The 12800-nt window shown below is 41.9% G+C and overlaps 1 protein-coding gene across 1 annotated transcript; it reads right to left on the bottom strand.

The window, feature by feature from the left end:
• Positions 1-214: 214 nt before the first annotated feature.
• Positions 215-8057, bottom strand: LOC136442704 (uncharacterized). The gene is made up of 15 exons (XM_066439648.1): positions 7971-8057; positions 7199-7308; positions 6510-6633; positions 5758-5883; positions 4990-5063; positions 4659-4740; positions 4127-4262; positions 3448-3547; positions 2947-3028; positions 2595-2723; positions 2267-2438; positions 1975-2090; positions 1292-1402; positions 736-899; positions 215-600 (listed from the first exon to the last, which is right to left on the bottom strand). The coding sequence occupies exons 1-15, from the start codon at positions 8047-8049 to the stop codon at positions 385-387; spliced, it is 1821 nt and encodes a 606-aa protein (XP_066295745.1). The 5' UTR covers positions 8050-8057; the 3' UTR covers positions 215-384.
• Positions 8058-12800: the final 4743 nt, after the last annotated feature.

The raw sequence follows: 12800 nt of genomic DNA on the forward strand, positions 1-12800 counted from the left end.
AAAGTGTACTAGCTGAGGAGCATATTGTGGCTCGGACTCACACTGTCATCTGCTGCAATTTTTGTATTACTTTTTTATTCGTTTTTATTGGTAAGAATTTACTCGCAATGACAGCCTTACTAGCGCTGAATTGATGCAGCTACAGGTTTACAGGTTTCACATAATAGATCATAATACACATAATACATATTTGCTCCACACTTGCACTTTGTTGCAAGGGTCTGGGCGGCTGCCATTCGGCACCACCAGGTGACCTCAATACGACCTTCCCCAACCGAAGTCAGGTACCCATTTACACCTGGGTGGAGTGAGGAAAGTCGTGTAAAGTGCCTTTTCCAAGGGCACAACATCGGTGACACGACCCCACACGCAATGTCTAACATGTTAAGATTTAGCAGGTAAACAACCTTTCAATTTCTTGACGGCCACTACTTCATCGCCTTCCTCTGGTTGCGTCAGCGTTGCCTTGACGACATGACCAAAAGCGCCCTCTCCCAGGAGCTGTCCGAGCTGCAGCCTGCTCCTGCCGATCTCCCGTTCCTTCAGCAGCTCCATGTCGATACTGCCTGACGAGGAGCCTGCTGCAAGCGGCATCACGGCCTGGGGAAAAGGTGTCGGTTTAGTTAGTTTCATTTATTTCTAGTAAAAGATTTTTAACTTGTCAAATTGATTTATCATCTACTCAATAGTAAACATAAAACAAAAATCTGACCACGCTTCCTTGGCTTGACGTACTTTTAAGTTCTGCCCGAGTTGGAAGACTTCCGGATCGTCGATGTTTCCGACCCGCAGCCTGTTGTTGTGCCTGTGGAGCAGGAAGATGGCGCCGAGCAGGAGGAGAATCAACCCGGCTGCAGACAGGCTGATGGCCAGGAGGAGGGACTGGGAGCCTTCGGGGTCTGAAACAAAACATTCAGAACCTTTCCTATTGCTGACAGCAAATTCTATATGGTAGACTATAGCTATACTTGACACTGTAGTTGATTGAAGACTTAAGTTATCAGAACATGAAAAAGAAAAAAAAACTTGTGATCCAGTAACTGGTCATTGAAAGAAGTTTTCTTGCAGAAACAGTCACAGGCATTACAATGGGATGTTGCATGCAGTAAGCAGAAGAATTGTCGCATAGAGCATTGGTCTCCCGGTTTTTCCGAAACATGAAAAGTTATAGATTAAGGATAATGAATCTATTGTACATAGTGTTTGTCACTTTTGTAATATCACATCGTTGACAGCCTAAAATGGACCAATTTAGAGATAATCTACAGGTAGCTGGTACGAAACGACTCACCCGGACACCCCTCGCCCTGACAGACGCAGCCCAGGGTCCGGTTGCAGGTCTTCCCGTCGGTACAGTTGCAGACCCGGTCACAGAACTCACCCCAATAGTTATCCTGGCAACCTGGAACGGTCCAACAAATATCCTATCATTGACCTTCCAGGTAACAGCAATGGCGATTTTCAATGAAAGATGGCAGACTTCACCCCCTTATCCATACTGTATCTGTATCTGTATCTATATAGCCGGTATAACCGCTATGTGGCGAGACAAGCCAGCTTCACAGAAGCAGCTGGTTATATTTCACCGAACGACATGTCACACCTAGCCTTTGCATCCTGTGAGGATGCAGTACTTTGCGACCCCTCCAGTGCCATGAGCGTATCTATATCTGCAATAACGACCGATGTAGGGATTGCAAAGTTGCAGTGTATGAGTTGGGATTTGCAGAAACGGTCACAGCAGATATGCCCAAGCTTTACCTCACTGCATTGGGTGAAGTAAGAATGAGTCTAGTAGCAGTGTTTGTGATACAGTATGGTTTAGATTCATTATTTGCGAACCGGTGATGTTTGAATCAGAAGTACATACTCGCTACGAATACGCAATACACTGGCAGATGCATCAACGACCAAACTAAAAAATATGTAGCTCACATCACTGGAAACATATGCTGCTGTTATCAGAAGCGGTACCTGCTATCCGCATGTCCACATCGTCTGTGTACCGGTCTCCATTGTCACTGAGTGCAACACAGGTCACGTGACCCTCGTACTCAGGCAGCAGGGAGTCGATGTGCAGAACAAAAGAGCTGCGGACGGAGGGCGAAGTCATAACTCCAAGACATTATTCTAAGGTGCTATATGGTTGAAGAGTTAGGCAACAGGTTCATAATAGTGGAACAAAAGTGAAAATCACATTAGAAACAAATTATTGTGAATCTGAATGGAATGATAGAGACACTAATTGCTATGAAGAAAGTCTCACTTGTTATGGCTTGTTTCGTTGAACAGACTTCCGTTGACAACCGCGTCGTTGAGGTGCCACGTGATGTCGGCGGCACGGAAGTTATAGGCCGTGCATGTGAGGTGCAGTTCCTGTCCGTACCGCAAGTCGTCCAGTTCTCCGGCTGAAGGACTGATCCGCACTTCTGGGTGCACTGAGGAAAAGGTGGTAAAGTTGGAGAGAGACGATTTTATACGTGTGTCTAGCAAGTCCTATGCAGGACGAGTTAAAAGTTCACAGAAGATCATTTTAGATTGGTGAAGATTCATGAATGTGCAGTGCTGCTTGTGGTGCAAATTTTGTTACCCACCTGTTGTGCAGTTCCTTCCCCTCCAGCCAGGGGCGCACCTGCACGCTCCGTTGAAGCTGTGGCATGAGGCCCCGTTAAAACACTGGCAGCGCTCCGCACAGAACCGCCCGAACCGACCGATGGGACACGCTTGAAAAAGAGACATTGGTTTTGATGATCCTGTTCAGTACAGTGATGCATGATCAAATTGTCAGTGTTTCTACTGTATGTATTTGGGATCGCAAGCAGCTCATATTTATCTAATCGGGCGACGTGCCCAGAATATTGACAAAACTACGGAAATACAGAAAGACAGGCAGACAAAGCAACACCTCACTTCTTTCTGGGGTGAAAAAAAGAAAGAGGTTCCTACCTTTCACTATGACTTCATTGCGGAAAGTCTGCCCGTTTATAACACACTCAATCTCATTGAGAGCGGAATTCTCCACACCGACCTAAAACAGGACGAAATATAGATGTTACTTACTTTCTTGCTATAGAAATAAAAGAAACTTTATTAAAGTTGAAGTTGAATAGCTTGACTACATTTAGATGTTTTGACATAACGGTACAGTTACAACGGTTTTGAGATCGTTGAACTAATGATAATATTTCATATATGTACCAACTACCTGAGCTGCAAAATACAGTGGATCATCATCATATGTACCAAAAACTTTTGGAATCAAAATCAAAACGTCATTAACCGTCATTCGAGACGAAGGGTCGGTACAGACTTGCACTGACCCCTTTTTGTAGTTACTTGATGGGTTGGCCTCCATCCACGAGATGAAATGTTGTAAAGAGCAGAAAACTCTTAGTAAACCTGCTTTTTAGCCTACATTTTTACATAGTGACTGCAAACATTACTTACCTTTACGTTCCAATGGGTGTATTTCATAATTGCGACGTTGTCCTCCCACGGTCGGTAAATGTAGAAGGGGATCCACGGCCAGTCTTCAAGAGGAAAGTTCCTGCATATGGGAAGAATTATAATCATCACAATCATATTCATTTTCATCATCACCACCGTCTCTGCATATCAGCTCGAGCTGTTTTCGGCAGTAGTAAACCTGGTGCACTGTCTATTTTCGCGTGATTCTAGAGATCGACGAACGTTTGCGTGCCCCAAGGCACCGTTCAATGTAAGGGGGTAGATCGGGGAGTGCCTTGCGATTTTTGAATTCGAAGACCTTTTGGTGATCAACAAATTTGGTCAAAGATTGATAACAAAAGAACTTGATTGCACGACTATTGTAGCAGGTACAAAGTATGGCAACAACAGTAACATAGAACAAGACATAAGTATGGAATAAAACTATTCACTACAAAAATGACTACATTAGGTTTTACATGATTCAAGTTGGGCTAATTATGAATATCATTATTTTTCTGGCAGCAAAGAAATCTTATGTATATTTCCCTATTTTAACACTGTGTGAGCCATTGCATCTAAAGATATAATTAAATCTACTAGTATCTGTAGCATTGAGCGTCTTACAATCTGAAATGCTTGAATGTGTGACGTCTGCCAAAAAGGTTTATGAACTGACCCGCCATCACTGTTGAAGAACGATTGACCAACAGCCTTGGTCCCGCTGTGGGTTGGATCACATGTGTAGTCCGTGTCTTCCGTCACTTCAAAGTCAAGAACATTCTGCTGGATTGCGATGTAGAACTGTAGAATACCTGGATGACGACACAGGAAGCAAAAACACCTAAATTTCATAACTAAAAATATAGATAGTATACATACAACGCAATACAACGCATGTACAAAATTACGTATATATTGATTTGTTAATTAGTCGATGGATTGATAGATTGATGAACGATTGATTGATTGATTAAGATTGCAACAAGGCATCACACATGTAAGGCCATTACCATTTACTATGTTGGTGTCGACTGCCCACATAGAAACAGACAAATATGTCCAATAGAGTGTAGAGATGCACAATAGATAAGCAGCAAAGTGTTATTTAAACTTGTAATTGGAATACAAGGTAATCTCCCATAAACACCTCAGGTTTGGTTGGAGCAGTAAACAAGACAGAGTCAATTTTCTAGACGACTATAACTTACCGCCGTCAGTCCTGTAGCCATACGGCCAGACATAACTTTCGTCGAAAGTGAACAAGTTAGAGATCTTGATACGCACGAAGTCCTGAACAAAAATGGAGCACATAAAACATCATATTTATCTTTTATGTCCTTAATTAACGTTACAAATTATCATATTTCATACATCTCAAACTCAAGACAATGAAAAGTAGGCCTCAAGTAACGAGCACATTATTTCTCCGGAGTCACTCCCTTGCACTCCGTTTCTCCGGAATAAGAGCATGTATTGGTCCACGGCCATTTTGTAATGAAACCGTATTTGAAAGATTACTAAAAACGTTTCTGTAATTACCGCAATTGTGTGGCGGTCGAACCCTCCCTCTGTTTGAGGGACGAAGGTGCTTTCGTCGAAGAATGGCTCTTGTACTGAACAGAAATCAGAATATGTTAAACATCTGTCAAAGTACCGTTTGATTTGATTCTTTGAGAGCATACTTGGTGTACTCAGAGTTACTCGGGTGAAACTGCAAGAATGCCATAAACATGCGAAATGCATACCATTACAATACATGCATATCCTAGCAATATATATATACAATTGTAATTGGTCAAGTATATTATAAATGATTGCAATGTAGAACTGTGAAATACCTGGATGACGAGACAGCAAACAAAAACATATCCAGCTCACAACTAAATCGTATACATACATCGCTCGTACAAAACCCGCTATTTTGTGTATATCACAAAACCCACTAATCATTAAAAAGGTGGGACTTTTCATCAGCCACTGCCTCCAAAGAAGAAGTCAAACCCCCAGTAATGTTGTATGTAGAAATATTAGTTAGATGCATGAAATAGACACTCGTTACCATTGTTACCCTTTCTACTGTTTGTACCCTTGCAATTAGCCTACTGGCATGAATTTGCAAATAAAAGTTATTATTATAATTCAGACTTTATCATTTAAAGTCTGCGAAGTTGTCACCATTGCTACCCTTTCTACTGTTTGTACCCTTGCAATTAGCCTACGGGACATTATATATTTACAGTTGCATGCCAATGATAAGCGAATCTTTAATCATATACTGTTCTTCAAAGCGAGCATCGTGCGACTCACCAATCTCCCTGGTGGTAAAAGTCAGGTTAAACTCGTTCCTCCAAAGAGCGGTACGACTGCGTGTGAAGACCACGTGTAGCTGATGCCCGGTACTGGCCGTGGAGAGGTCATACGGCGCTAGAGGTCCTAGAACGAGCACCACAGGATAAGCGTTTTCACGGGCTGAACTGCGTATGCGCAGTCAAAGGTGGCATATAACATGTATAAAGAGTTCTTGTCAAGACCATGCTTAATACATGCCCAGACATGTTTGTTTATGTTCTAGGGGCATTCACCTTTGACATATGACGTTTACCTACTATGCATCGCATTGTATCAATGACACAGCTTATTGAAAAAAACGTTTTGAAAGTTTGAGTCCTACGTGCACCAGGCGGTGTATATGTGAACGCCATATTTCCTTAGCCGTTAGCGTTTGCAAGCACAGATGATGCTACAGTAGGGGCTAATTCACTGTGGGTTTAACTTCCATTGATTATTCCTCAAAATGTGCTAGTCTTTAAGTGTTTGGTATGAATTTGCCGGACCAAATCCGTGCCTTACATATAACGTTCAAAGCTAGCGAGCACTTGTCACTGTGGTGGCCGACCATTGGAAATTAGAAAACTTAGATCATACTTAATTATAATGATAATAGATGCTTTGTCGTTCCACCTATTTAAGTATTCGTAGGATAACCATCAACATTCCGTATTAGAATGTAGTTTCAATACTAAATCAGAAATATTAGAGGACATCACGACGATACGTACCATACCAAACACCACAAAACGTGTCCACGACCCTGCTACTAGACGAACCTCCATCGTGGAAAGTCAAAACGTCGGTGGTGCACCTTTCAGAACCTCGCTTGAAATATCCGCGATCAAAATTGATCTGGAATGGACAATGATATACGTGATTATCACTTTCGTCAAGCGAACTAGACGTCTTTTTAAAAGATTTTTCGGCAGGTTTGAATGCACACCTTCAGGTACTGGTATGAGTACTGGCTGAATGATAAACATATAACGGATTTCTATTAGGTTACTCTTTGTGTGTATAATCTTTACAGACAGACCAGCTTCAGCTCCGTACAAAGACAAACCAATAACAGATCCTTGTAAACGAAAAGGAGATCTCATGAATGTAACTGGTGTCGCTGATTGATAGTAATGGGTACGTAAAAACACGGGTTTCTTTCACACTACTGTTAAACCAAGCTTTAGCGGAAGTACCTACAGGCGAGACTGTATGGTAACGGATTGAAGTACAGTTCCGTCTGCGTGTAGAATAGGTTATTGTCATACTATATTGTTTTTTTTCTTAGGTACAGGATTGTGTGTTCGGGGGTAATGTTGTACACATTAACCCAGCCAAATTTCCTTATGGTGCAAGTGATTGCCTGAGTGAGTATGTACATTTGTAACTAAGAAAACGAAAACGTTATAAAAAATATTACCAAGATAAGCCTGTCCGTATCAGTTGTTATGTCCCACTCGCAATAGTCTGACGTCACATCCGTTTTACTCCTTATATGGCCTCGTGTTCCGGTCAGCTGATGTGTACATCCTATTAAGGTAAACAAGTGTATAATTACTACCAAATCAAAATGTATGGTGAGTGAATGCGTGAAGCCTATCACAGCCCATTCCTTTAGCTAGTAAGTACTTTCTACTATAATTATGTTATGAATTGTAAGATTTATGTTATTTTTGGTTACTTTAGATGGGGGAAGACCTTGTATAAACCATCATGGCTTTTTTCTTCCCCCAGCACGTGTATTTGTTTGTTCCATTCTATTATGTAATACAAACTGATTTTGATATGTGCGAATAAATCAAAACAAACAAAACAAATAAGTCGGTCTACCTTAAATTGCATGTAAGTTGATCCAATAAAACTACATGGAATGAAATCAAAGTGATAAATGATCGGGATTAAATACGGTGATGTGAAATAAACGATACATTTCATTTTCATTTTCATTTATCTATTTATGTACAAAAGATGTGAAAGCTGAAACGACACAAAAGAAAGCTTAAAGTAAGATAAAGAACACGTATAAGATAAGAAAAATACAGCACTATTCTCTGAATGGTGCATTGTTTACGTAGTACTACCTTTTCGGCAATTCTTTTACAACCAAAGCCGTTTTACTTCAACCAAGCCGTTCCTAGCTATCGGTTACAGGCACGAGTAGCATCACGTATTGGGTATCCACGTGTACTCACCACCAACTGCAGGTCGGCAGTTCTTTATGCAGCTGAAGAGGAGAAACACGGCAGCAGGAACAGCCAAGGTCCCCCTCATCTCAGGACAAGGCTACAAACAAAAAAGATTTAAGATTTAAACATGACTCGCCAGGAACATTCCTTACTAAGGAAGGGTCTAGTATAAAAAAACAAGTCCGTAAGGGCAAGGTCACATCCGTCGTACGACAAGATCACGACAGAAACTTGAAACATTATTGGGACAGTCGTGGTGGTGTCGCACAAAAGTTAGCTGTCTTGCGACGGAAATGTTTTTGTAGACCATTGTCGATGGTCAGTTCGTGAAAATCATACAATGAGACAAAGTCTATACGGCGAATCAGACGGTGAGTTTTTTCATGGGTTAGGTGAGCCACAATCCTACAGCAAGACAAAATCCGTAAGACGAAAGTTGTTCCTAAGGAGCTAGCCAAGCCACCCAGAAATGACCCTCCCGATGCATGCCGTGACTCACATTCTCAGCAACAAAAATCCTACCTACAAGTAACATCTAACGTAATTTCCTACCTGTGTCGGTTAGAAAAAAATGGAAAGAAGTCGGTCTTGTCTTGCACGCACCCGATTCCTTCAGGAAATAAACCATTCAGTATTGAACCGTTCAGTTCTCCCGAGGCTCTATTTAAGGAAAGCCTATTCAACGTGGTAAGTGATACCTGGCCTTGGGTTCAGTGGTTGAGATTAATTTCACGGCTCAAGAGCTGAACAGCATTACTGGTACGTGCCATTGTCTGGCATTGTGGAGTTGTCAGGCACTCGACGGTACGATAAAAAAAACACCCGTTCCTGAGCGACCATTCAGGAAGATCACAAGGAAGGAAAAGAAAGAAGCTAATCTAAGTTCTATGAAGTAGTGGATATCAAGCAGTGGATAGAATGTGCAAATAGAGCTGTATCTGCAGGTTGAAATCCCTTCGTGTTGGAAGTTGCATTTTAGGAACCGTTACGGTTCTTCACAGTTCTACTGCTAAGACACACTGGGTATGTTTTAAAAATCTTGCAGGTACGCTGCTTTGAAGCGTTATGTCTCTCTTTGTAAATTCAGGCTATCTCTTACCATCATATCTTTATTTCTATCGTAACTCAAAATCTTATCACAATAATTGACATTAGAATCAGCTCATCCAAACGGAAGCCTCGCCCCAAATACAAATCTACCAGCCTAAACATTGATCTGAGTAACACAGGGTACGGAACAGGGGAACCCCCGCACGAAAACCCGAAGCGCCCTGGGTAAACACACCTGTGTTGTTTTCTTTGTTTGGTGCTAACGTCACTAGCGCTTCAGAGGTCACCTGTTACCAAGCACAGGTCACCTGAGAGCGGGCCGCCTCAAGGGGTAATACACGCCTGGAGGCGGCCGTGAAAACAACAATGATAAGAAACCCATTGAAAAGGACGCAGAAGTATCCTACCGTCAGCACGCCTTCAATACAGTAGGTCGCTATCGTCCACGGCTAGATTAGTAAGGTGGCAACCTGTTACAGCTACGATTATATTCGTCAAGTTTGAAAAGCATTTCAAGAAAAATTTCCCTCCGCGTAAAAACAAGACAACACGGCTCACAAACGTATACTGATCTGATTATTCAATGCAAGTCATAGAGTTACGCATACAAAAGTAAAACTCGCGACAGGAACTCATTTCCTATTCAGATGTCTTACGGAGTAAAATTCTAGCCCAACAAACCTCTCCTGTGTTACGTGTATTGAAGTCTCCCTCTGGAGACAGCTGACAGGCGGGAGGGGGCAACTTGCGACGGAGAAACCTTCGCGTGCAACGCCTTCGGAGAAGTCTGTGGCTGGAGTACAAGAGTCAAGACTAAAGTACAAGAGTCAGGACTATACTCTCACGTGAGAACGCACCAGACTGAGACGCCAGCCTGTCTAACCTATCGCCGTGACGCCATCACACGGTTACACATTCGGGCAAAGGTTCAGTGGACCCGGCCCAGCCTCCCATGCTACAGACGCAGCCGTGCATGTTGTTGCCCTCTATCGACTACGTGCAATTCTTTAAACCCTGTTCAGGTTCTGGTTGTTCTCAGGTTTTGGCCTCCAGAGAAAAAGCGTTATCTATATTTCAAAATCCGGTGGCTTTCTAAAACTGCTCGTAGTTGAGAAATTAATTTTAAGTTTATCTGCGCGGTCTTCAGTCGAGGCTATACCACCAGACAAGAGGTTATCAAAATTTTTCGTTGCTGTTGACTTTTGATTTTTTTCATAAAGTGCGGCGGTCAGTACTCGCCTCACAAGACTTCTGTCAACATTCATTTATTTTACATCAACTACCATCAGTATTCACCTCTCAAGACTTCTTTCAACATTAATTTTATATCAACTACCGTCTGATCATAAATTGCTTGAGAAATTATGAATTACGGTCATGCCATAGTACTTCTTTGCAAAAAGTTTCGTGGAGTGTGTGTTTATATATACATATACATATAAACACACACACACGCGCCAGGCTCGTGTGTGTGTTTTTGTTCATTTGTTTGTTTCTGTGTCTGTGTATTTGGGTAGATTTGTGAATGTGGAGGGATTGCTTTTCGAATTAATGTATTTTTTAGTGCTATTTGAATGTTGTTCTAGTAGGATAACGTTAGGCTATATACGAATAGGTCCCTTAAAACGTCGCACTAAATCAGAAATTATCTTGTATCTTTGTGTACATATTAAGGAACCAAACTGCACAAACACCCCACTGTATACGAGTACATGTACGTCTCTATTCAAGAGCAATTTGCATAGCAAAACACTTAAGGCAACCCGATACGGGCTGCAGCTAAAGACTCGCTTTGTCCTCAGCACGCCTTAAACAAACACTGACTCACGGCGGTGTACGTGGAGGGAGTTCCCCTGTCGTGTACCGCGGAGTTTCCGCAAGACGCAGCGGGCTAAAACATGGCCGGTAAGTTCGAAGTCTGTCGCTGAAGGTTTGTCCCATGGAAAGGGACTCTGCTTGTTAATTATTTACAGCCCTTTTAACGACCTGGCGGCCATGGGTCTGTCCTGGAGAACTGCTGAAAGACTGGCACAGGACAGATCCAGATGGAGGGAAGAAGTCATAGCCTTATGTATCAGAAGGGACGAAGAGGATAAGTAAGTAAAGTAACCGCCCTTGGGCGTAATAGACCAACTTCGATGGCACGCAGTGGTGGCTTGAACAACATGTAAAACCTAACTTTTGTACATCCAACTACAGGTACATGAAGGATCTTGTAAGGACGCCCTCTCCCCATTCTTGATGATGTCAAGATGACCGTGAACTTGACCGTCCATGTTGCTGTGACTCTCCTGCTCTGCCTGAAAACCTTCCACCCTGCACAGAGTGGTGAGTACAACTGAATTTGTGAATTTAATGATATCTTTCAATCCAAATATACTCCTGGAGGCTTACTGCAAGTGAAAAAAAATGATAACGTACATTGATAGGCAATGGACATAGAAATATGTTTGAATCCCATTGTAAGGTATCAATACTATATCAGCTATTTTTGAAGGTCTTGACCTTAGCTTTAGTTTAACGGACTGCAGAAAAGGAAATGTCTCAAGTTTTACGTAATAAGTGGATTTTGTGGTTGGCCTCAGCATATCCCGGATGTACACATTTTCGGACCGGAGAACGAGGCCAAATATGGAGCGTAACGGATGTGACGTCAGACCACTGCGAGTGGGACATTGCTACTGATTGGCGCAATATAATACTGGTGAGTGTTTAATGCAATATTTATTGTTGTTTTGGATGACATAGACAGCTGTTGGTTGTTTGGATTTCTTCTTTTTCTACCAGCTCACATTTCAAAACTCAATTTTCGAAACTAAATATAGATTTCGATCATATAATATCAGATGAATTTTGCAATGAATGTAACATATATCGCCAATATCATTGTCTATTTCAGATCAATTTCGACACGTCCGGATTCCGGCGGGGTTTAAAAAACTGTACCTCCGACATTTTGACGTTTCACGACGGAGACTCTCCAGTCAGCAGAGTCACAGACTCCTTCTGCGGAGACCGGCAAACAGGTAAAAATATAGCGTCCTTTTCTTCCTATTGTGGTGCTTTTTGCAAAACTACGTGTAGCATTCGTCCCATGTATTTACAAAATGTTTTACAAATGTTTGATGAAAATGTTTTACAGATGTTTGATATCAATGTTTTACAAATGTTTGATGAAAAATTATGCCTATTTTTCCAAATCCCTCATCCACCTGCTTGAACCAGCTGGTGTACAAACGTATTTTAAAAGAGGCCAAAAAGTTGTACAAATGTTTGTTGAAAAATTATGTCTATTTTTCCAAATTCTTTCATCCACTTGAGTAAACCAACCTACTAACATGTAGAAACATGCAATAAGCTACTTCACAGTTTGAAGTGCGCATGTACAGTGTGATAGATTGTGGGTCTCTCATATCTCATCGCATCTATCCCTTAGTCCCAGCATTAAAGGCCCTGGAAATACTCAAGGAATGACCAATTTAGACATACATGTATTATGCATCATACTGCACATGCGCACTTCAAACCGTGACCAGCTTATAACTTCTAAGCACCATTATCAAAATTCTTTAGCAGCTGATGACGTAGGGCGTTTGCACCTGTCCACCGCCAGTACCGGTAACCGGATGCACGTCGTCTATATCCGCGGTCCTGCGGCTACACAGGGAACTGAGTTCAACATTACCTTCACCACAAGGGACAACAGTGAGTACAACTCTCCTCAATGGATGAAGGAAGTAAATTCAACATAACATATGATTCTACATAGTACATAAATACTTGAAT

Source organism: Branchiostoma lanceolatum, chromosome 9, assembly GCF_035083965.1.
Source record: "Branchiostoma lanceolatum isolate klBraLanc5 chromosome 9, klBraLanc5.hap2, whole genome shotgun sequence".
NCBI lineage: Eukaryota > Metazoa > Chordata > Leptocardii > Amphioxiformes > Branchiostomatidae > Branchiostoma > Branchiostoma lanceolatum.